The sequence below is a fragment of the Lepisma saccharinum genome, chromosome 17 (genome assembly GCF_977018435.1).
Source record: "Lepisma saccharinum chromosome 17, izLepSacc3.1, whole genome shotgun sequence".
NCBI classification, from domain to species: Eukaryota; Metazoa; Arthropoda; class Insecta; order Zygentoma; family Lepismatidae; genus Lepisma; species Lepisma saccharinum.
The window spans coordinates 5,406,253-5,432,408 of record NC_139245.1 but is presented as its reverse complement, the minus strand read 5'-3'; the positions used below and the strand labels follow the sequence as shown (position 1 = coordinate 5,432,408).

The 26,156-nt window shown below is 37.6% G+C and overlaps 1 protein-coding gene across 2 annotated transcripts in view; it reads right to left on the bottom strand.

Moving 5' to 3' along the window:
* Positions 1-277: 277 nt before the first annotated feature.
* The window catches only part of LOC146001488 (solute carrier family 66 member 2), a 45,973-nt gene continuing 20,094 nt past the window's right edge, over positions 278-26,156 (bottom strand). For both annotated transcript variants that reach the window (XM_083138859.1, XM_083138860.1), the window contains 2 exons: positions 15,404-15,620; positions 278-10,402 (listed from right to left, as the gene is read on the bottom strand). In XM_083138859.1, the coding sequence (XP_082994985.1) occupies positions 10,207-10,402; positions 15,404-15,620 (413 nt within the window). In that variant the 3' untranslated portion in view covers positions 278-10,206. The remainder of the gene's footprint in view (positions 10,403-15,403; positions 15,621-26,156) is intronic.

Genomic DNA, 26,156 nt, shown 5'->3' with positions numbered 1-26,156 from the left:
AGAAAAATAGTAAATTTTCCTGACTTTTCCAGAGAAAATAAAATTCCCTGACTTTTCCAGACTGGTAGACACCCTGGTGAGTTTGTGTGCACACGTGCATGGAGTTGGCATAGTTTTTAAACATTTCACAATTTGGTAATACTTCTGATAGTTAAGCAGTACACCGTTTCCAGCTTTACGGATTCACAAAGTTTAATATAGCAACACTGCATTTGTGATTTTCCCAAGAATTTTCATTTTCTTATAACCATATTAGCATAAATAACCAAAATACCACTTTTAACATATTCTGATTTATTACAAAAATTAACATTTACACTATTTAAAAAACAGCAGCTTTTTCTCTTACAAAATCAATTTTAGACATTCTATTGCTCATACATAATTTCTTTAAGTACCACTATTGTGCTCCATACAAAATGGTTACCAGTCTATATTTTCACATGAATAAAGACTAAACTTTATACGAGAATGCTTTACAAGCATATATTCAATTCCAGTTGCTATCACACACTTTTGATTGAGATTTATGGAAAAAAAAGTATAAACCGCAGAATAATTTCAAGTGTCATATTTATATCAGCCCAGCTTCAGATATTTTGGTTTCTTACAAAACAAATGTAAGGCAAATATCATGACATTTTCAAAGAACTAGATCTTAATTGTCTGGAATATTTAAGTTTTACAAATAATTGAAGCAGAAACAAACTGTTATATTCATAGAAGCGTTTTGCTACTTTTTTATCATCTAAGAGTATAGAAAAGGTGTCAATGGTTACAAAGGTGCTTTAAGAAATTTTGTGTATTACACACACACTCACTCATTCAATCTTTCTCTCTCTTACTGTACTCTTAACAGCAAAGTACCCTTTACTTCACTGCAGAGGTCCCGTGGAAAAAACATTCATCATTGATTGTGCGGATCACTATTGTGATTCATCAAATATTACAGTTTTCACTCATTATTTGTCAAAATTTATATGCTTTTTTAGCGAGACTGTTCTTTCTGAAGTATATTGGTTCACTTAACAAAATTCATCATATCATCACACATGTTTTTGGAAACGCGTACTTAAATATATGAAAATACTGTGTCTGAAAACGGTCTCGTCAACAGTCATGCGGATCGCTATTGTGCCCCACTGAAATAAGAGATCTACAAGTCAACAATGGATCTGTTTCAAATAACGGCCGAACGAACAGAGTTCCTGCATTGTTCCAGGAAGATACACTGGGAGCAAAGGTCAACAGTGTTGCCAAATGGCACTATCATGCAGATATAAGCAAGTGGATTACTATTGTGATCTGTGTGACCACTGCAGTGTTCATAAAGAGGATTTTTCATTTTGAGTTTGTTTTTTTGTTTAAAGTTGGATCTGAACCAATATTGCCTCCAACAGGTATCTAACCAAGGAACCTAGTCATAAAGTCAAATGATCAACAAGCAGAATATGGGTCTGAAAGGAAGTTTGATGTCACATACAGTAGTTATATAATATGACAGGATACTAAAAGTCAAGATGTAGTTTGTTAGAAGTATGACGGGGAAAAACATATATTTCATTTTAAAAAGTCAGATATTATCTAAGTGAGGGCAAATACTACATACAAATGTAGTGGAATCCAAAAGGAAGAAATGCATAATTTAAAAGCTTTAGACCAGAATAGAAAGATAGATTAATATTCAAGGTGTGGAAATATCTTGCAAACGTATACAGATGGGGAAACATGAAGAAAATGTCCTGATACATATAGGAAAGGGGGAAATCAGGGTAAGCTACTGACATGGTGGCAATCTTGTAGCCAACTTCACTTTCTTAAACGGAAAGTTGTCATGTGACATATCTAAATGGGCTAGAATTTCTTGAGAAACATGTTGGTATGTTTAATTTCAACATAAAAGGTAGCCCTCATGTTGAAATAATAATGTTTGTGGTCAATAAGTGTGGCAACACTGGCTTGGGAAAAAATATGAATCAAATGTCTTCATGCAGAGCTCCATTCACAAACAAAACGATGAGTGAAATTGTTCAAGCTAGTTGCATTATAAGTTGCCAAAAATTGCAAGTCTTAGTCTGATGGCAACTTTATGAGAGAGTGTTTAGTTGTGCTTGCAGATGTTTTGTGAACACATAAAAGTAGCCTGTTCAAAAAAATAAGTTTGCCACAGTGGACAGTAGGTAGGCACATAGATACTGCGGCTGATGGCATTGTATCAAACCTGAATGTAACTTTCTGTCGTAAGTTCGATCCCCACAACCAGCAAAATGAAATTTCTTCACCTGAGAAAAGAAGAGGTGCTGTCTTGAAACATAGTTTTTCTTCTTCTTCCTCTTTTCCATTTTGCCTCATAGCATCGGGATTTTAGAATAAATATATAAAAAGACAAGACAATGGATAATATCCAATTAACATTGCACGGCATGGTGATACACAATCATTGTCAGTAACATTCAGAGAACTGTTTTCATGCACGAAATGCACAAATTCCTAAGAAAGGGTGAGGCAACCTGATATCCATCTAAAAAAAAGGTGTCCACATTGAAACATGAATTGTAGCACCTAGTAATGAACACATTGTCCAGAAGATTAAGACCGCTAAATAACTTTTGTAACCAAATTATAATTGTAACCAAATTTCTCATGCTTCATTCTAATGTTATTGTTCGAATTTTATTATTTTTATTTCTAATTTGGTTATTTTTGCATGATTCTAAAGTTATTGCTCACGTTTTAACTCACTACACTAACCACTCCACCACAGAGGCCAGATGTTATTGTTTGATTCATGCATTTCTGCAATGTGTTTAGGTGTGGGGTTATGGAATGCTCGTGAGGAAGCTGTACAGTGTTATGAATGGCTCACTTCCACATCAGCTCCTTGCTGACCGGCACTTACCCTGTCCCAAGTTGCACACGTCTGCTCTAACCCATATGCTGTTTGAACCCCAAATGTTTTCATCAGTTATGGACTATCCTGCATATGGACATGAAATGGAATGTGGAATATGGAAGAAAAGAGCACTCAGAAAATAATTAAATTGGCCTTCCCGATGGCATAGTGGTAAAACTATTGCTTTGTAATCAAGGGGTCCCAGACTTGATACGGCGTGGAGACACATAGTGGTTTGGATTCCACTTTAAACTGTAGGTCCAGTCCTAATTAGCCCATCTATGTATAAAAGTGGACTTAAAACTCAATTCAAAGTCTCACTCAAAATAATTCAATTCAGAGTAAACACAAAAAAAATCACAAAAGAAGTTGTTACATGTAGTAAAGAACGATATGGAAAAATGAGGTGAAGAACTTTCGCTTTTGACCTGTGAAGCGTAAATGAAAAACACAACTGAGGACTAAAAGTGGAAAACGTTGTAAGTGCCAAAAACAAAAGTGTTGGGAAATCGCATCGTTCCGCACATCAGCCCGTAAAAACGTGCACACTAGTGACCTCTTTACATGCCCTTTGAACTACTTAGAGGGCTACCAGCCACATTTCATGTTTACCACATTATAAAGCATGGCGCATTTCATAGTTTAACGTGGAAAACGGTGTTTGAATTATTGTGGCACTTACAGCATTTACCAATTTTAGTCTTCAACTGATGATGACAGATACACATATTTGAAATATGGTTCAACTTATGCAAAAATAATATGATGCTTTCACAATATGTTATCTACCGAGAAGTTTTTCCTAGATTGGGAGACACGAGAAAGATCTGCTGTGATATGATACAGCCTCAAGTACACTTAGAGGTGGCAAGATTCTGTACTTCTACATTGTGAGGTAACTTGCAATGAGATCTATATTGGTGGGTTTGGTAGTGAAGAGGAAGAGAGTGCACAATGGCAGAGAAAGTGGACTGAATAACATGAAGCCGCACACAAAGTTCTTCTTGAGTGCATGTACAGTATTGCTTTAATTGTAGAATTCTTCTAAATTTGATAAGATTTTCAGACAAATAATGGTTGTCCATTTTAAATGTTAGGTTCCAACAATGCAATACTACTGACAAGATTATATAGCTGTATATTTTTGATTTTGTTAAATTTATCCTATTTGTTATAACTAGGGCTTGGAAGTTAAGACCTATAAATTGCCAAAAAAGACCTATTAAAATCAAAAGAAGGACCTAAAAACGGAAAAAAAGATGTATAAGTGTGATCCAAATTAATTAATAGCTTCAGTTTTAATTAGGCTACACATTTAATGAATAAAAAATACAAAATTCTGGTGGTATGGAACACACAGTGCGAGAAAACTATATAAATGAAATGCATCTTCTTTCAGACATTATATATTTTTTAGATTAACATAATTTGAAAAATCATATTTGAAGAATCATATTTCACCTAACCAAATATATTTCTTTCTTTCTTTTTTTATTTCTTTACTACAGAAAGGATGTTTAAGATGAACTGATGACGATTCGAAGTGAGAATGGGCAGTAAAAACGTAGTCGAAAGAAGGTGAAGTTGCAAAAAAAAAGCTGTTAAGACCTAAAAAAAAAGGCTAAAAAAAGACCAATAAGCCAAAAATGCCGACAAAGGCAAAAAAGGACAAATAAAACCCACCTTTTCCTGGCCTACAATGACCCAAAATTAACATATATTATGTTGGGCCTCGTCTTCGGACACTAGGGAAAAAAAGGATTTTTCCTCAACTTCCGAGCCCTAGTTATAACTGTAACTGATGAAACCGCAAATAAATGCCTTTATAGAGGAAGCGTGCTATTTCCCAAAACATTACAACAAAAAACATGTATAAATGCTTGCAACAACTGTTAACTTTAAGAATAATTCTACATATGAATATTTATATTAATATTCAATTACTTCCTAGAACAAAATCATAACTCAAAATTCTCTCGAAATTAAGTTCATTTTTCACAACTCGAATAATCTTTTCAAGTTACGATTTGCAATTTATTTCTGTGCACATCATACAGATTCGTTTATATTAATTTAGTGCGACTGTAATGAAACAATCCACTATTTTTTTCATATTTTCAGTTCATTCTCAATGAAGCAACATAATGTTAATTCTATTTTTGTATGAGTACATTAATAATGCCCCAATTTCTATAATTGCTTTAATATGGCTTCCTAAACTACGAACCAGAGTTTTTGCCAGGAATCAACAAACTGTTCTCTACCTACAGTTTGTAAAATTTCTGCAATGAGGGAGTATCAATGTCCCTAGCAGTAAGGAAATTAGGTACATCTGTGACAAAATGTAAAAGATTCACTTTGTGGTAAATCCAATCCAAGAAGCTCTGGGGACTACTCAGCCTTCTAACTTTGGAGATCAAAATGGTTAAAACAAGTGATGGCTAAGAATGGTAGGAACCTTACTTTCATGTTATGGTGAAAGAACATAGAAGGGTAACGATAGCTTTACCATAAATTACATGCCCAATCATCAATATCACTCACACTTGTTACGAGTGGTAGGAGATTGGTTATCTTAATGGTTAGGTTCTGGTGGAGTCTCAGCTTATCAAACTGATTACTATTTGCAAATTCTACACATCAAGAGAGCATAGAATAGATAGGAAAAATCTGTAAAAGTACACGTATACCTATGCAATAAAACACAGAAATAATTTGCTTGCATACACAAAACATAATTCCACATTTTCCCCTAATGATTTCAGTAATTTATCATGGGTCATGGGTAGGCACCAAAATTTTACATGCATATTTTAATTTACACATGGGCACAAAATTCATTTTTTGAAAATACCTGTTATATACTCCATACAATTCCAAATTCATATATTTCCCATTATAATTTAATTTCATGAACATTTTTGAACTAATTAGTTACTAAAAAATTCATTTGCAATAAATATGTTTATGACATGCTACACATAAGTTCATTGTTCACTTTGTCTAATTCCACTATGAACGCAAAAAAAATGGTTTTTCTTTTAATTTCTAGGAAACTACAAATGTTATAGTTAAATGATTAACAACCCTAGTTTTTTCTACACCATGATTACAAATGTATTTACAAGGATGTGGCTTTGAAATTGGCCACCACAGCTTGAACAGCAACTACTTTGTTTCCCCCTGACATCTCATTTGCTGAAAATGGAATATGTAGAAAATTGTGCAACATGGAAAAGTTGTGTCTAGTGGGCCATGGTTGCAGAGGATGCAAATACATTGGCAACAGTGTTCAAGTGACATTTCACTCTATGATCCAAATAGAGAAGGAAGGGTATTGCTGAATGTCACGTAAGTAGAAATAGGGTGTTAGTACAACAAATCAAAATATAACAAGGTGAATAAAACTTAGTGAATTAATTACTAAAATAAAATAAAATATGGTAAATAACAGTATCTGATTTCCTGTATGTATTATTTTCAATTTTTGGAGCATATTCTCCAATATAATTACATATTATAATACTCAAATGAAGAACTGACTTATCTGCGAAACTGTTTTTTTTATAAAAAAATATCACTAATTTCAGTGGCCATTGCTACCATACTGTGTATACAGAATAACAAATTAATATAACTTGTTACAACCAGTCTTGCAAATAAATAAGTACTTCATTTCAATAAATAATTTGCTACAGCATCTCCCTTTCACTGGAACATGAAATCATTACATAGTTAAATTAAGCATTTTCAAATGATAATATTAAATGTAAATAACTTCAATACAGGGTGTTCGAAAAGTCCTGCACCATAGTCCAAATGGTAAAATTGACTGTTTTTTGTTCTTTCGTTCCTTATGCTGTGCATTGATACCACATTTATAAAATACTTGATTAGTTGCGGAGAACCTACTGAATGGGCCCCATACTCACCAGATTTGCACCTGCTGCACTTAGCATTCTGTGGGTTCTGAAATCCCAGACATACAGCATACAGCATGAAGACTCACAATCTGGTCCACCTCTGCACAAGGATTAAGGTTCGATTCCACCTACAGACCTGGAACTCGACAGAGGGCATTTTAAACAAACAATATGATTTGGCCTGTGATACAGGAATTTTTGGACACCTTGTATATGGTGACAGAATACAAACAACTGAAAGGAATTTTTTTTATAAGCTGCACGGTGGAACCTCAATTTTATGTTTTTCAGGGGACCACAACGAAAAACTTAAAATGCATGAAAATGTAAGATCTGGGAAAGTTTTGACACATTGCTTTATTGGGGGCACTAAGTTTGAATGTACGAGGGTCATCCAGAAAAAAAGGAATGTTTTGGTGTAAAACACAAACGACAAATGATGTGTGCAAAATATTTATGGTACAGATACTACACACTTTATTTTACTTTCCCACATAATTGCCATACCAATTCAAGCACGTATCACAGCGTGATACCAGTTTGTTGATACTGCCATTGCACTTGCTTGCCGCCAATGTACTCAACCATGTAGTGACAGCATCTTTGAGTTCATCAGCCGTGGCAAAGTGCTTTGAACCAAAACGTTTCTTTTTTTCTGGATGACCCTCGTACATAGGCCATTCAGAAAGTAAAGGACATATTTCGTTGCAGCCTGCCACTCATTCACTGTGTTCAGTATGTTGTAGATAATTACCTGGTGCAGTTAGTTCTGCGAACCTATTCATGTAGTGTGTGTAACGAGCTGTAACAATGAACGTGCTGATTGCAAATCCTACTGTAAAGTGCATGGCGTGATTAGTTTATTTGTGGTGGAAAGTGTTATACCCAGTGACATTCATTGGAGGCATCTTGAAATCTATGATGATGATGTTACAAACATGGCAAGTGTGTGGAAGTGGTGCATAACGTTTATGAAAGGTTGAACTGATGTTCATGATGCAGAGCGATCAGGGCGACCCTCCGTTATCACGTGTGCACCGAAACGAAAGGTGGATCGTGTCATTCAAGAGAATCGATGCAGCTTTGTTGTTGTTGATGTTGTTGATTTGGTGTTTAAAATCCACTTTATGTACAGTAAGGCTAATTGGGACTGGACCTACAGTTTAAAGTGGGATTCAAACAACTGTGTGTCTCCACTGGGTATCAAACCTGGGACCCCTTGATTAAAAGGTGACGATGCTACCACTGCGCCATCGGGGAGGCCCTTGATCCAGCTTTGTGCTCTCACCTTTTTTTCTTTCGGAAGATGAAGTAAACGCTTCGCAGGTGATGAGGACCTACAGGATGTTGTCATGGACTGGTTGAATCACCAGATGGCCACATGGTGTCGAGGTAAGACAAGTGCCTCAATCACAAAGATGACTATGTGGAGAAGTAGGTGAAGGTATGTGGAAAAACATGTATATTTATTTCTTCAATATTATCAATAAATATCTTTGTGTGATGAAACATTCTTTACTTTTCGAATGACCCTCATATAATGTAGAAAAATGTAAATTGAGGAACATAAAATTGAGGTTCTGATGTGTGTATATATATATATATATGAAGCATTCTTTTCTAGGTTTACATTCAATCATAACTGCATACTGCATATTGCTAACTTAGAGTGAGCTACGCTATGCATCATACATAAACTATTTCACAGTAATGACAGAAATGAGTGGCTCCAATCTGAGCACAAATGCATGACATTATTTTGTAGTTGCCATAGAGTATTCTTTTATAGGTGCCCCATCACTTAATACCTCTGTTGTAAATATAATTGCATTGTGTCAGCATCTTCATATATCATGATTTTTCATCTCAAGATCAATTGTTTTTATCTCAAATACCTGAGTAAAACTTCACATTTTGTGCTCAAACATCCTTCAAAGACAATTTGCATTAACTAAGTGTACACATTAATTCATAATTGCACTTCTATTACATCATGTTATCACTATAAAATGGCAATACATAAACATACAGCATGAGTACAAATATTATGTCAATATATCAACATGAATAATAGTGAATAGAAAAATGAAGATAAACTCTCACAACTCAAGTAAATACAAACTCGTTAACAATATTCGCTAATGCATAGTTTATATGTACATTTTTTAAAGGGCATCTCAAAACAGGCACATACAAAACACAGTTTTTACTGCTTTTCTTAGAAACAACACTTCTCTAACAAGTATAAACACTATTTGGTCCACTATTCTTGTTTAAGTCACGCAGACACATTTATGATATGATACAATGTGTTAAATATGTACATTTCAACGTATTTATATATGACTTGCTATGCACGTTTTACTCAAATTGGAAAAAAATTACACTATACAGAGTGGTCACAAAGTGGGTGTATCTCCTTTTATTTTGACACTACGATTGGTTATGGTTGAATGCTTGATATGGACACATACCGGATGGTTTAAGAGTCCGGAACATCAGTATGGAGACAGTCATTTTCGTAGCACAGCCAAATGAATTCTGCACTGTGTTCTGGAAGATGTTTTGCGGAGACAATCTGGAGTCATAACCGTGGAGGCATCTTCCACAGCTGCCATAACACTTTTGTTGGGCGATACCGGGTATTTGTGACTCTCATCATTGATGAACCTCCAGAGGTGAAGTCAGAACTTCTTGGAGGTCAGGCTAAGGGAGCTGGGTAACCTTCATAACCTCTTCTGATCCACCACTCGGGAAAGGTCTTCTTCAGGTAAAACACAGTTGCAACATGAAGTGTGACAGAACATAACAAACAATTCGGCTGTGCTACAAAAATGATGGACTCTTAAACCATCACGTATGTGTTCATATCAAGGATTGAACCATAACCATCGCGATGTTGAAAATAAAGAGGGAATGCCCACTTTGTGAGCACTCTGTACAAGAATGCATGAACAATTTTAAAGCACTATATTCTGGTTCTCTGCACTATTTTAATATCTAAACTGAAGTGAAATTTCATAACCTGTGGAGATGTACATTTATAAGTTTTCACTTGTAAATATTTAAGCTAATACATTATGTTTATGCTACATCTTGGAAAGAAAACATACAAATTTTTAAGTTTTCTTCTAATTCTGGTTACATTCACTGAATGGTGACTGATTATATGTACAATAGTTTTGTATTTTCGTTCCATAAATTATAAAACTTCAGACTAGATTTTAACATTGACATGATCCTGCACAATTCAGGAATTCATAAAGTATCCCAAATTCCATCTCTGACTTATCAAAATATATTTATATAAATACTTTCACAAAGGTTAAAGCTATTACTTCATTGATAACGATTGTACTCAATTATAATTTATTTTATTTATCAAGTAATTCAATTGGTGTTATCTGATTTTTTCTTCCGTATGCCTTCAACATTGTGCCTGTATGCGTATACCTGGGTCAAAATAGCGATATCAATGGATATTTGAAGAATTCCACAAATCCAGAATTGAACTGGCGCTTCTCTTGCGATAAAATAACCAGTCTTGAATGTGTCTCCCAAGGTCCACATGATAACCATCTTAATGCTGAAATAATAAGGATTTTATTTTAAAACATTCCTGGGTCTTCATGAATTTGCTGGAATTTTTTTTTAGTCAATTGTCAAGCCATGCATACATTAAACAATAACATTCTTGTTTTGGCACAGCTAATAAATATCCAAGTATTGCTCCTGGCAGGAACATTGTAATTAGTATGCCAAGAAAAGCTATTAGTGTGATATGCCTAAGGGTACATTTAAGCTACATATCGCCAGGCCATATGGAAGTTAGGCAATGATAAAACCAATGGAGGCCATTCGCTTTCAATTGTAATTCTTTCTATTCCACATTCTCTTCATCACCAAGCTTATTTAAGTATCTAGTTTTAACATCAGAGAGTTCATGGCATCTAACTGAACCATCAAGCAGAAATATGTTATATGCTGTGAAAGTTTAAGGTGACATGCCAAATATGTTGTTTATACTATATACATACAGGGTAATTCAAAATGAATGGTGCAACTTTACACAGTACTATGATAGAAAACCAGACAAAGCATCAATATAAAGAAGAACTCTGGAAGTTTTACTCACATGACTCACATTATAAAGATTCAACATGGGAACCACCTGTAATGCGGAAAAGGTCCAAATGATAATCAAGTACTTGCTATGCAAGAGACAGCAAGTACCGTGCGTTCATTTCGATCTGCAGCCGAGAGATCGGGAGAAGCGTGGCGGGCGGCACTGACGGAGATGCCAACATTTGCGGCCTGTAATGCCCGCTTATTTTTATAGACATATGCAGACATTTATATAAATATTGCAAAACGATCACTAACCTGTGTAAAACACGCAAAAGTTCTTCTGTAATTCATCCAAGTTCTGCTCTTATATACACAACAAAATACGCTTTAGAAACGATGTTAAGAGCCACAGATAATAAAACATTTTAATCATAGTTTTGACCAGTAACGTCCTGCTTAAGTTTATATCCTTGAAAGAGTTTTGTGCCGATGGGGATCGTTTGGAGGTTTTGAATGCGCAACACTGTATCAAGATTACGCTGTAGAAGAAACCGTTAAAAGTCAATAGTGTTCGTGAGCTTCCTTGCAATCCGAAATCTCCGAGCTCGAGTTTTTTGTTCCTTCGCGACTAGATGAAGACAGAGTTGTAAATATAGTGGCGAGCAATGTAAACCAAGAGCGTGTTAATTACGTACTGTGCGCAAGAGTGTTATTCTTGGTTACTTGCAGTTACTTGTTTGTGTTATTGTAGTGTGTATGTGTGACGTTTCAGTGAGACGATTGGAATGCCAGCCGCAAGATTCACGTTAGAACAAAGATTTTTTTATGTATGACACGTACCTACGTGAAAACAAACTCGTGTCGAGACGTGTGTAGGTAATTTGTACAGAAATTCCCATGCGTTTCAACTCCACACAGAGATACGGTTAGACATCTTGTCCTTAAATTACGAGAAACTGGATCATTAAATTTTAAAACACCTAAGCAAAAACGACGGATTCTAACCGAAGCAAAACTCGATGATATTGGTGCAGCGTTAGAACGTTCTCCAAACAAACCTCTACGCCGTGTTTCACAAGAGGTGGGCGTGTCAAAATCATCGGCACATACAGTCACTAAGCTACTAAAATTAAAACCATACTCTTATAACACAAGTTAGTGCTTGTTTTGCAATATTTATATAAATGTCTGCATATGTCCATAAAAATAAGCGGGCATTTCAGGCTGCAAATGTCGGCATCTCCGTCAGTGCGCCCGCCACGATTCTCCCGATCTCTCGGCTGCAGATCGAAATGGACGCACGGTAGTTTTCAAAGGTTTCAAAGGCACTAACAATTCGCAGTTGTAACTTGGGCAAATCTTACGGAAGGGTAAAACATATGCATTACTACCAAAAAGCATGCGGAAATGTCTTTGTACCATTGTGATTAAATCAGTTCTCGATAGCTCCAACACACAATACGCATTCTACTGGTCATTAGCCATTTTGAGACACTGGCGATCCTGGTGGAGCATCGGCTAAACAGAATAAGCCTGCTAAGTGGGAATAAAACTTCCAGAGTTCTTCTTTATATTGATGCCTTGTCTGATTTTCCATCATAAATAGTAATGACATAATAACTGTGTAAAGTTGCACCATTCATTTTGAATTACCCTGTATATTGATTTAAATTTTACATAGCGTAGCTTTTCTGCCACTTTTGGCTAATTGTGACAGTGAGGATGTAATGAAATTCATGAAGGGACACTCACAAAAAGCATGCCTGTCCAGGCTGGGATTCAAACCTGGGTCACCTGGCAATGTAGCAAGCTGTGATATCCACTCTGTCGTGCAGCTCAGTACACACAATGCTTTTCACGGTCGAGTTGGTCTGAAGTGGAAAGTAAGAGTGCCTCTGCTGTCGAACTGGATGCAACATCCGCATAACTGGACCCGCTACCTTGTATAATTACATTGACAAATATAGTGTAAATCACCAACCCTGAGACCTTCTGTAAACAAACCATCTCACCGATTCGATGTATCACTGAACACTGAGACCTTCCCGCATGCATAAAACACGCCAAGTTGAAAGTGGCACTACTTCCTTGCTGTTCACATGATTATTTTCAGAAAATAACCAATGTCATAAAATATCATTATGTACACAAATCTCTAAGCTCATTGAAAGTTACAATGCATATTCCTACAAAATGTTCACACTTTTCTTGCCTTGCCATGTCACCAAGTTATTTTACGAAGTGCACTATATTTGGCGGAACAAAAATCGTTATTAGGATGCTTGTCAAAGTTTCCAACCGCAATAAATTTACGAACTTTCTTTGTCTTGTTTTGATCCTCATCCATCAATATATTTACTGGACTTACAGCATTGCATATGGCTGTTTATGCCCATTATATATTTTATTTACATAAGATACAATTTACATAAAATCTAGAAACAAATTTCAAATACACTCCTATCAAACCTTAGAAATATACATTACAATGTTATATCATTTTGTCTAAAAAAAAAAGCAAGTAAAATATATTCAATTTGCATGCAAGAAAGAAGCCAAATTTATGGGAAATGATTACTGGTGCAAAGAGTTAACCATAAAGGTGAAGCAATAAGTTCAAAAGAAAGAGCATTGGGTTTAAAGTGAGATGTCATTTGCGGCAGCGTATCCCATACTACAAATTAGCCGTTGTTTTAGCTTACATAATGAATCCTGTAAAAACGCTGGATTTTCGTGTGGATTATTTTACTTCTATGAGTTTGCAATGATCTCTGCATGCACGTGGTTTTCTTTACAGAAGGTCTCAGGGTTGGTGATTTGATCTTTAGAATTAAAATGAGCATGTATCTTGTTACAAGAGGTGTTGGAAATGATGTCCTCTTGCATCCACAAACACACATTTATGGCATCTTTCTACAAAATTTTCACTAACACGCATTAGTTCCTCTTCGGCATTTGTTTCAATTTTTCTCCTGATATATTCTTTCAATTCTTGTAATGTATGGCTTCAGGTTTAAAAACTTGGTAGCTTGCCACACAGACGTCACGCAAACGTCTGTTTCTTGTGCAACGCAGCGGAGGGATTTTTGAGGAGTATGTTCCAATCGTGCTTCAGTTTCATCTTGGTTCTCCTCAGTAAACACACGCTGTTTCATCCTTCGCTTCTTATCAATAACAGACCCTATTCCCCCAAGTTTTAGAACACTGTCTCTGTGTGACACAGGAAAATCTGGGAATTCTGCTGCAAAATGCATTCTAACTTCCCTACAAGAATTCGTAATCACGTAAGAGTCATACATTTTTTATTTAAATTATATGCATAGTGTGGCATTATTAGAGTGCACAAAAGCACCAGTAATACATAAACTAAAACGAAACAATCTAAAACACTAAAGTCATCATGGAAACTGGACACCAGCTCTCTGGATGCTGATTCACTAACACGTCCAGTGCCAAGGACAGCATTCAGCTCTGGATCTAAATGCCGGCAGATGTACTCTTACTTCCCAGCACGCTAGCCGTCGCTCCACGGCCAACTCAACCGTGAAAAGCACTGTACATCTTGACACTTGGAGACTAAGATGAGAACAAGATGGTTGTATACAAACTGAGACAACATTGAGAATTAGATGGATATTTACAACTGGAGAAGACACCCAGAATAATTCAGGCATTTATAATGTATAAGATTTCCAGTGTTTGAATTGAATTGATGTTTTACGTCCACTTTATGATCAGATAGGCTAATCGGGACTGATCCAGCAGGTATCAAACCCGGGAGGGATTTCCAGTGTATTGAGTACAAAGAATTTCTAATTTGAAGCTTTCCTGGTATCATTCAGTAAACAAACCTGCTAAATTTAAACCATACACTCCAACAATGTAAAAATGACTTTCCTGTGGAAACCCAATAAAGAGTAAAGTAAATACGAGGCACAAAAGATGGTTGAAGCAAGCAAATGAACACAACAAGTAGAGTACAATTTTGCCATGTGTCTTATGCCCTTCACCAGAGCTCGTAAGGTATAATTCTTTACCTTTCATGCCAAAGCATGACTCTCTTAGTAAGTGTGTCAGCAAAAGAAACAATCAGGTAGTGTTTCTGAAGCAGGTAATGGAAGCTCATTGTGTGACTGGAGTCTATGCTTCAACATCAATTGAGTTAAACGAACTATAGCCAGTGCCAAAGTGTCGAGAACTAGAGCAATCAGTCCACTTGTTTCAGTTTTTGCTTTAAAGTCAAGTTTATGCATAGAAAGGCTAATCGGGACTGGACCTATAGTTTAAAGTAGGATCCAGACCACTATGTGTCTCCACCGAGTATCAAACCAGGGCGATGGCATTACCAAAGTGCCATTGGGGAGACCCACAGTTCACTTGTCTCTTCAAAATTAAGCACGTAATGAAATGAAGAACTGGCAAAGACGTTGATGCCGAGTGACCACAATCTCTTAACTATTCAACAATCATTATCATCATGCAAACAAAGGCTTTTCTGGATTCTAGGATTAAACCTTACCTCATTCCTTCCGTTGATTTATTCTCAAAGTTCCGATACAATTGCGGTGCTCCCAACATAGCTTCGGTGAAAACGGCAAGAAATCCGATGGCTTCAACGAATAAGGCTGCATCGATAAAGAGGTACATGAAGGTGGATGCAGCTGCACTAAAAACCAGCATGAATTCAATGTAGGACTGGAAGTCTGTCCATGCCCAAAAGTAGTTGACATCTAGATCTGAAGAAAATATCACAAAACATGAAAGGAAAGCTTTATAATAACATGAAGAGGCAAATACAGGGATACTGTATTCAATGTATGTTTCCAAATGATTTGTTAAATTGTCTGTTCTAGTAAATTTTCTTTCACATCACATGTTTGTAAAAGCAACGAAAGAAATATTCTGAATACCTGGAATTTGGTTATAAAGACAACCTTGGATACCAAATGAACTACTTTCTCATAATTAATGAAATTTTAATTAACAAATGCATCTACTGTAATAATAATAATAATAATAATAATAAAATGGAATCAAGAACTGAAAATCTATTAAACACAGTTTATTTCAACTGATGATGTTATACTGATTACTTTATTTTAGAAAAAAGACGAACATGTATCCACTTACTGTATGCAAGTTACAAAGACACTGCAGAAATACACATTTGTGTCTATCAAGTGAACAAAAGATCAAGGATGTTTCATAAATACTTTACAAATCAGCTGTTGGTGTTATTGTTATTTCTTGTTAAAGTATTACTATCAATGTGGTAGTAACCAGGTCTCCAAAGTTGATAAGCAGACACTTTGTTTTTCACACCTTGAAGATGATGCTAAACATAACACAGTTACGTAGAAAATTTCAGTGAAAAATGCAGGCTCGACCAAGACTCGAATCCGGGTCTCTGGCATACTGTGCCATTGCTCTAACCACTGAGCTACCAAGCCGGCCTGGCCTCGCCTGATTTTTCGCTATTGCTGTTTTACCTGCATGGTAACTCAGTGGTTAGATCAATGGCCTGTTAAGCCAGAGACCCAGGTTCGAGTCCTGGTCGAGCCTGCATTTTTCACTGAAAATTTCTATGTAGCACATCTCTTGTGTGTGCCTAATCTTAAATAAATAACATAGTTATGTCCCGATAATTCATATTAAAAACATGAATAGATCATATCTGCATTAGATGTTTCAAATGTGATTACTTCATCTGAATAACATTTTTATGTATGCTCTGCAAACACATGTTTTCTGCATACCACGAAATATTTGATACTTCAGAACCTAGGGTTTCAAACACTTCAAACATCTAATGCAGATACGATATGATTCACATTTATTATATGAATTATCATAATAAATTTAAGGCATCAACAAAAAACATTTCAAAAGTATTTTTTATGAAAATATTACAGTACAAAATGCTCAAATATTAAATTAATCTTGAAGGCATAACATTATTAACAGTCCACAGTATAAGCACTAATGTGAGTATTATTATTTTGACTATCAACATTCAGAAATATTAAATACACTCCCAGGAAACAAGTACATGCTGCGATAATGGCAGAATTATTGAAGAATATAGATAAGTAAAACTGAAATGCAGATGTGTTAAATATTCTCTAAAATAACAGGATACAGGCTACGAAGGTTAGAAATTTTAATTGTGTTATGTTTTACTAAATCAAATACTGTACATTACCATCATGCTTAAATATTGACACACACACAAAAAAAAAAAAAATAATTATGTTTCAACACTCCCAAGATAAAAAAAATAATGGAAGCATGCATCTCATCCCTCATGAAACGACTAGATGACATAACACACAAACTATAAAACACATCATGAATAATGATACACTAACTTCTGTCTTTAAATTTCATACTAATTGTATTAAATTACCTAGCCTTCAGATCATGGAATATATGAATCAACGGTGTATAATTGCAAACATTTTGACACACAAAACTTTCTTATGCATTGTGCTGGAAAATAAATTATTCACTTATTACTTAAAGCAACACATTGATTACACTTCACAAACATCTCATCGGAGCCAATAGAGTTGGAAGGAAATCACTTGCACATTATGTAGTTTGTTGTATTAGTTCCAAGATGGTTGTTTTTCTTCACAAAACACAATCACCGAGTTGCCAGCAAGGTCTTATGTAGTTACACCATAGTTGCTATTATTTACAATTTATTTTTTGTTTTGAAATAATTAAAGCTTTCATTCACATGCTTTCATTGATTTGATGTTTTAAGTCCACTTTATGCACAGTAAGGCTAATCAGGACTGGACCTACAGTTTAAAGTGGGATCCGAACTACTATGTGCCTCCACCGGGTATCGAACCCGGGACACCTTGACCACAAGGTGACGACGCTACCACTGCATCACCGAGGAGGCCCCTTCATTCACAGCTTAGAAACAGAAAATATACATTCAAGACAGGAACATCTAATGATAATTAATACAAATATGACATAAAACACTGAAGACCTGGCAACTATGAGATTGTGTGTTAGGTCAATAATAATGGTTAGAAAAATCATTAGTATTAATAACAACATATGTACTAAGTGTTGTTTGTATTATGCTTAGTTATTTGTTTACTTGTAGTTCTGCATTATACTTTAACTCCAAGTTGAAGCCCAAAAATAAGGAAAGTGAATGAAGGTTATGCAGAAAATTAATCATGACAAATCATTACTTGCAAACACAAATAAATAAATCAGAGAAATTTCTCTCTTGCACGTAAAGATGAAAAAAAAATTACATTTTGAAGCTTGTACAGTCATGGACATATCTGGATTGTAGTGATCCAACTGAAAGTCAATGGGTTTGTTAAAAAAGTCAGAGGTACTTTGATGTCGGGTGCATTACTGCTGCAGGTTTGGGGTCAAACTCAACCAGAGCATGGGTGTTCCATTGTCATTGCACCTTTCTTGCATTTCCTTGCTAATTATTGGGTTGATGCAAGTTCGTAGCATTTTTTTCACAGTGGCAAAAGTATTATTTTATACTTATTTGAGATTGAACAAAAGACATAAATTACTCAGTAATATATTGTCCTTCATTGTCTAGACTGTCTACCAATGCTGGTGGCAGTTTTTGAATTCAACGCCTGAAAAAATCAGCTGATTCGGTGTTAAAAGCATCAAGCCAAGTTTGAAGAGCATTTTCGTCACCAAAGGAGCTTTCTTGAAGATTGATGGATTGAGAGATGAAAAGGTAGAAATCCGAGGGTGCAAGATCGGGGAAGTAAGGAGGATGTGAAATAACTACCCAACCAAGCTCCTGGGTAGCAGCTTTTGTCATGTTAGCGGAGTGTGCATGTGCATTATCGTGTCGCAGTACTTGATGCTGTTGTCTTCCTGGCCTACTTGTTGATTTGATTGCTTTCATTTAAAGCGAGTGGTATCCTGAGCCTTATCCATGGAATGCAAATGACGCACGATGGTTGAATGATCACAGTTCATTACATTTGCTAATTCTTGAGTCAACTGATGTGGATCCTCGTGGATTAAAGCATTTAAACTGACTTCATTAAAGCCCGATGGTCTTCCTGTACATGAAGAAACGCTTAAGTCAAAAATGCCCTCTTTGTAATGACATTATCATTTTCTTGCCCTGCTTTACTCGTTGGCATTCTCCCAGTACAAGGGTTAAATGTTTTGAGCCGTCTCCGCTGCCTTTGCCCCTATGTTAAACTCGGACAGAAGAATATGTCAGATATGTTTTTTTCCCCACTGGACACTTATTGTTCTTTAGCCCATAAATAACACTGTCTTTCTTCATATCTGTAAAATTCAATGCGTATTCACAAACACAACAATGCCACTCCTATTGATGAACATTAATTGATAAATAAATTCCAAACACAGCAGTGTTCCCATGCCAATACAAATGCTACGAACTTATGCATCAACCCAACACAACGATGAGGATGAATAGTGGTCAGATGAGAATGATGAAGACTGACAAATTACATAAATGCCATGGTAAGGATTTAAAACAGGAACCTTTGATGGTGAAATCATGAGGCCATTTCATCTCATGTAATCATCATTCATTTCAAGTCTCATGATTGACCCAGCAGGTTGAGAAGCTACACCGAATAAACCAAAATAGAAAATACATTTTACACTTAAAAGAAATTCAACTGAATACTACATAAACAAATTAAACATGAACAGGATATACGAGGGGGTACCCAAAAAAAAAAAAAAAGGGAATAGCGCTGTGCTGGGCGGAGCTTCCGTAGTACAAATTTTTCCCACTAGGCAAGCGTCGAACAACTCTTTGTGAGTTTAGTGCACCCAGGGGCAAGGTTGTCTCTGGTCACGGTGATTTTTTTCATAAAAGCAGTTTCACTCACACCTCGTCTTTTGTGATGGCCGATGTAAGAGAACACCGTGCGGCTGTGAAATTTTGTTTCCTGCTCAGGAAAAATGTAGAAGAAACTTTTGTGATGTTGAACACAGCTTACAAGGACAGCGCTATGGGGAAAACTTAAGTGTACAAATGGTTTTCTCACTTCAAAAACGGTAACATGTCGATTGACGACAAACCTCGTTCTGGACGTCCGTCAACTTCCAGAACGGACAAAAATGTCGACAAAATTCGTGAACTTGTGCTCGAAGACCGACGACAGACCATTGAAGAGCTGGGGACATTATCTGGACTAGATTGTGTAACAGTGTGCGACAAAAAAAGCCTGATTTGTGGCAGATGGGGAACTGGTGTTTCCACGACAATGCACCTGCGCACACAGCCATCTCAGAGCTTAAGTTTTTGGCAAAAAAAACAGCATGACTCTCTTGCCCCATGCCCCTTACTGACCTGACCTTGCTCCGTGCGACTTTTTTTTGTTTCCCCGAATGAAGAGGGACATGAAGGGACAGCAATTTGACGACGTAGAAGAGGTGAAGAAAAAACGAGGAAGGTGCTGTCAGCCATCACAACAGATAAGTTTAAAAAATGTTTCCAAGAATGGAATCACAGATTGGACAAATGTATTAAGTGTCATGGAGAGTACTTTGAAGGTTGTTTTGTAAAAAAAAAATACATGGCTTTTAAAAAGAAATTCCTGTTTTCTTTGGGTACACCCTCGTATTACAGGGAAAGAAAAAAATATGAAAGTTCTGTCATAGAACATGCAAGGAAATCTTCACACGGAAAACATAGTTATTCAAAACATGCCTTGCAAAATGTTAATAATTTACAAAATATGTGTGTGTGAGAATATACAAGGGTCACTCAAGGCTGATGGGAGACTTATTTCTACAGAGGAAATGGAATATCCAGCAAGCATCAAACTACAACCTTAGTGACAATGAAGTTCAACCAGTCACAAATATAGGAGTGCGTTGTGAAAGAAAGAGAACACATGCATATGCTGAACATATTTTATTCAGCAGGCTATATGGAACAAAGGAAAACATAAATTTCCACTGCAACGCAGCAATGTATGGTGTCCACACAAAATGAAACATTCTCGTCCATCTACACGTGACATTGAAGTTCGACCACTGTTAAGGGGATCCTGTTTACTATGGTGTGACGCCGCCCCGTCGGGAAATAACTGTGGCAATGCGTCGGGGCATGCTGCGGACGAGTCGTGCAAGGTATTCCACATCGATGCAGTGCCATTCCTCCTGCAGGCAGGCGATAAGAGTGGGTCCCCTCTGTTGCACACGTCGCTTAAGAACACGCCACACATTCTAAATGGGTGAGAGGTCGGGACTCGATGGTGGCCATGGCAGAGTTCGCACGTGATGGCGAGTCAACCATTCTCTTGTCAGCCGCACTGTATGAGGCCTGGCATTGTCGGGTTGAAAGATGAGACGCCGCCTGTGGAACAGGTGCCTTCGCACTGTGGGAAGATGCCGCTCCAGTATGCGTGTATAGGCGTGTGCATTCACGATGGCCTCACAGACGTGTAGTGGGCCAACCCCAGATGCCGTCATGCATCCCCATACCATCACTGACGCAGGTTTCTGTACCCGACGTGCATAACATTTTGCTTCATTCTGTTCCTCCTTCCGACAAATGACTGTTTTCCATATTTTCCCGTACGCAACATTGAAAATGGATTCGTCCGTCCACAAAACCCTGTTCCACTGCCGAAATGTCCATCCCCGGTACATTCGTGCCCACTGTAGTCGATTGACTTTGTTCAACATGCAAAGGAAGGGTTTATGTTTCGCCTTGTACACTCGGTAACCGCATCGCTGTAGGTAACAGCGAATGGTTCTGGTTGACACTTCAATGTGAAAGCATTCTCGAGTCCACAGTCGTAATTCGGCCACAGAAACATGATTGTTGGTCTGGATATAGCGCCTAAATATCCGTAGGCCACGCACGCTCAGACGTTTTCGACCGGGGGCCTTACCTGGCTCTGTAGTACCCGTATTTTGGTGGTGTTTGATGATGCAGTGGACGGTTGACTTGGGTAAGTTCAGTTGGCACCCTATTTCCCGTTCACTGAGTCCATCCCGTTGCAACTCCACCACTCTTCTCCTCACGGTGTTGTCAATAGGTTTGCCCCTGGCCATGGTGATGATGCACTGCGGTTCCTCAGTGCATAGCACGAGCTTATATACAGCGGACTCCCTTATCGTGTCCGTGACGTCATGCTTCCGTCGAATGCGCCACTATCTGGAATTTTCCGTATGGGTCTGGTGCCTGGTCAAAGTTCAATGTCACGCGTATAGTTCCCCGTTTTCGTTCTTTACGTGACCTTGGGTGCAACATGCTGGGATCACGATTCTTGCCTGCTAACATGCCTCCTCTTACACACATGCGTCACTTCTGCGGGTCACCCATTCCACCGCCTATGCCTCTGTGCATTTAATCACGTATTCCTTTCTGGTCGAACTTCATTGTCACCAAGGTTGTATGTCGGTTTTCAATATTCTTTGTGGGCCACCAGGCATCGCTGTTGTTGTTACAGAAGTTCCTGGATTCAGTTAATGAAGAAAGAACTGGACTGAGGGTGCCTTCTTTTTGTGCTTCATCTGTCTTGAATTTCTTCGCTCCAAGATGATCTTTACTGGCCCCAAACAAATGATAAACACTGGAGGTAATTCCAGACTGCAAGGAGCATGGAGTAAAAAAACCTCCCAGTGCATTTCAGCCAGAGCTGTTGCTGTCAATTGGGCATGTGGGGCTGGGCATTGTCATGGAGAATAATGACATTTCAAGACATGATCTCTGGTCTTTTCCTGTGAATGGGGTTCTGAACAGCACCATTCATCAATGTGCAGTATTACTGGGCATCAATTGTGACCCTTTTCTCCAGAAAAATCCACACGAATAGCACCTTGCATGTGCAGTTCGCAAGGTTATCAAAGCAGACAGTTGCACATTACTTTTCTTGGGTGGTGGGGAATCCTTGTCAGTGCCAGTGGTTCTCAACCATTTTCAGTCCGGGATCCACCTTGAAGCATATTACACTTCACGGGGCCCTAAGAATGGGTGCCAGCAGAATTACTTGTAGGGGTGTGCATCAAGTTTATAATCATTAGCACTAGGCTTTTTATGACTTAGCATATTTTTTTTTTTTGGTAAGGATGATGTGTTCCCTAAATATATAAAAATTCATATTGTGAAGAAACCAATTGAATGAAGGTGCTTTTTAAGGGCATATTTTGGCATATTTAGCCATTTCTACGTGATATAGCATATTTTGATGGATTTTCTGTCATATTCAGCATATTTTCGCTTTTTCAAGAAATTTAGTCATTTTCCAAGTGGATTCGTTCTTACTTCCATGTTCACTCGAGGTTTTTTTTAGGGGGGGGGGGGCTGCAGCAAAATCTTTTTCATTTTTAATTGAAAATTTACAGAAAGTATTCAATGTGCATTTCAACTCATCAGGGGCCATAAAGTGAACTAAAAAATAGTATTTATATGAAAATATTTCAGCATAAGTTAGATATTGATGTTTGAAACAGTCTAGTTATAAGGGTATATTTTTCAAATTATAGTGCATATTTTGTAAAATATTAGGTCATAAGAGCATATTTTATTTTGCATATTTTGGTGATTTTTAGGTAATGAAAATCGTAGCCCTACTAATCATATTTTTGCTAACATCGAGTACTTTAAAGAGCCCTCTTCTACGCTTACTTAAACAAATTACATACACTTCATTCTAGAAAAGTAAATATGTAATTGTTGTGTGGCAATCACATACACATACACACACATAGGTGTGACACCTTAAGTCGACATACATGTGACAAGTAATAACTCATTGCTGAAACCGAAACGAAAATGACAGATATCCGATTCCCTTCAGCTAAACATCAGATTCAGAGATGCCAGTAAAAAGCAGTGGTAGAGCGTGAACAAAAGAAATGTAGAATTTAGATACATACAGCATGGGTTGTATTTAAATTGTTAAAGCAATATAACTTAGAATTTACCAGGTGTGCCGGTTAATAATTCTTAATTTCGTCGTTGGATGGCGCTGGAAGCAAGGGTTGGTGCACAGTCTCAACTGTTACGTCAATGTTGTGTTGCCAGGACAGTACCTGTCAAAACGGCATGGATGTGCAACTGAATGCAAGTGATCGTGATATTGGGTTTGTGTGGTAAACATGTCGACCTTCAAACCAAATAAGGAGCATTTGAGGCACATCCTGCTTTTCTTGTTCAATCAAAAGAAAAACGCGAGTGAAAGCCATCGTATCCTTGTGGAAACGTACGGTGACAATGTCCTAACGCAAGGCGCGTGTGTGCGTTGGTTTCGACGAATCAAAAGTGGTGATTTTGACTTGAAAGACAAATATCGTCCGGGCCAGCCGAAAAAATTCCAAGATGCCAAATTGCAAGCACTGTTTGACGAAGACAAATGCAAATGCAACAACTGGCAGAGAAGTTAAATGTTGGTCGCCAAACCATATCTGATCGTCTTCATGCCATGGGAAAGATCCAGAAGGCAGGAAAATGGGTCCCACATCATCTGAACAACAGACAAATGGAAAAGCAAAAAACGGTGTGTGAAGTGTTGCTTTCTCGGCATGAAAGAAAGTCTTTCATGCATCGGATAGTGACTGGGAACGAAAAATGGATCTACTTCGAGAACCAAAAATGCAAAAAGTCATGGGTTGACCCAGGACAACCTTCAACATCGACCGCAAAACCGAATCGCTTCGGAAGAAAGACAATGCTGTGCATTTGGTGGGATCAGAAGGGTGTGGTGTACCATGAGCTTCTGAAACCAGGTGAAACAGTGAATGCCGTTCGCTACTGTCAACAACTCATCAATTTGAACCATGCATTGATCGAAAAGTGCCCAAATTGGGTGACAAGACACAGAAAAGTGATTTTGCAGCACGACAATCCCTCATCACACACAGTGAAAGGCATCATAGACACCATTTCTGCACTTGGCTGGGAATTTTTGCCCCACCCGTCATACTCACCAGACTTAGCCCCTTCGGACTACCACTTGTTTTCATTGATGTCTCACTTTCCCAGCAACACTTCAACAATTACGAAGATGTCGAACAATGGCTTGCTGACTGGATCACGTCAAAATGTGAACAATTTTTCTGGAAGGGCATCCACAATTTGACGGACAGATGGGCACAATGTATAGCTAGCGATGGTGCATACTTTGCATAAAGCATTTGTTACCTTTCTCCCCAGATGCACTTGTTGTTTTTTTTGGATCAATTAAGAATTATTAACCGGCACACCTGGTAAATGTAAATAAGTTTTCGAGTCCGGCTTCCCGACCCACCAAACGCCCGCTCGGTACCCAGCAGTGGGTCACGTCCCATAGGTTGAGAAACGATGCTGCAACTTTTGGTCTGTGGGATGAAATGGCATATACATGTTTCATCACACATGATGAACGAGTGCAAAAATTCACCTTAAGCTTAAACTAATCCAGGAGCTCTTCACAATCTTATGTGTGTCCCCTCCTGTCAAATATCTGTTCTTGGGGAACCTGTCTTGCACAGACTTAGCAGAACAGTGGATGCTCGTGATGGTTTCCACACTGCCAGCACATTTGTTCACCTCAGCTTCACTGTCCCAGATTGTTACTTTGAGGATCGCCTCCACAAGATGCACAATATTTACTGGCATTGACTGCCGTTGGACAAATGTGCCGATGTGGTTCATTCCTCTCATCCTACATCAAAACAATGTCACCATTCATACCTTCTTTTATTTGATCCTCCTATTATGTTTGTAATCTTCTCAGAATCTAAGCCGGTCTCATATGCTCTTTCACAAGAAACACTACCCACTGCCACGTTCGCTGCAACTGCTGCCCATGTAGCAAATATGTTATGCCAGACATGAAGCATTATTCATGTTGAGGGGAATAAACAACGTGGTTGATATTGTAAGACGTAAGCGAGTTACTAAAGATATATAAGCGAAACTTACTTTAATTGTTCTATTGGCCTCTGCCACTATCCACTTGGGAACTCTATGCTTTACTGTTAGGTTGACTTCCGGTTCCTATTGTGGTTTCCTCGACTACCGCTAGGTGTGATGGTGTAGCCATTTCGTCTGCTGCGCGTGATGGGTTTGAGCTGTTGTAATAGCGGAAGTCAAACATGATGTCGATATTCAGCTCGTGCGGAAAGTGCATAATTGCATGCGTCTCTTTGATTTTGGTGTCGATTAGGGTGTGTGATGTGTGCCTAACTGAAACTTCTTGGATTCTGTGTTTATCGAACTTGAGGTGTCTTGCTAGTCCGGTAGTGGGTTGGGATTTTTTTGCATCTGCTAAGTGCTG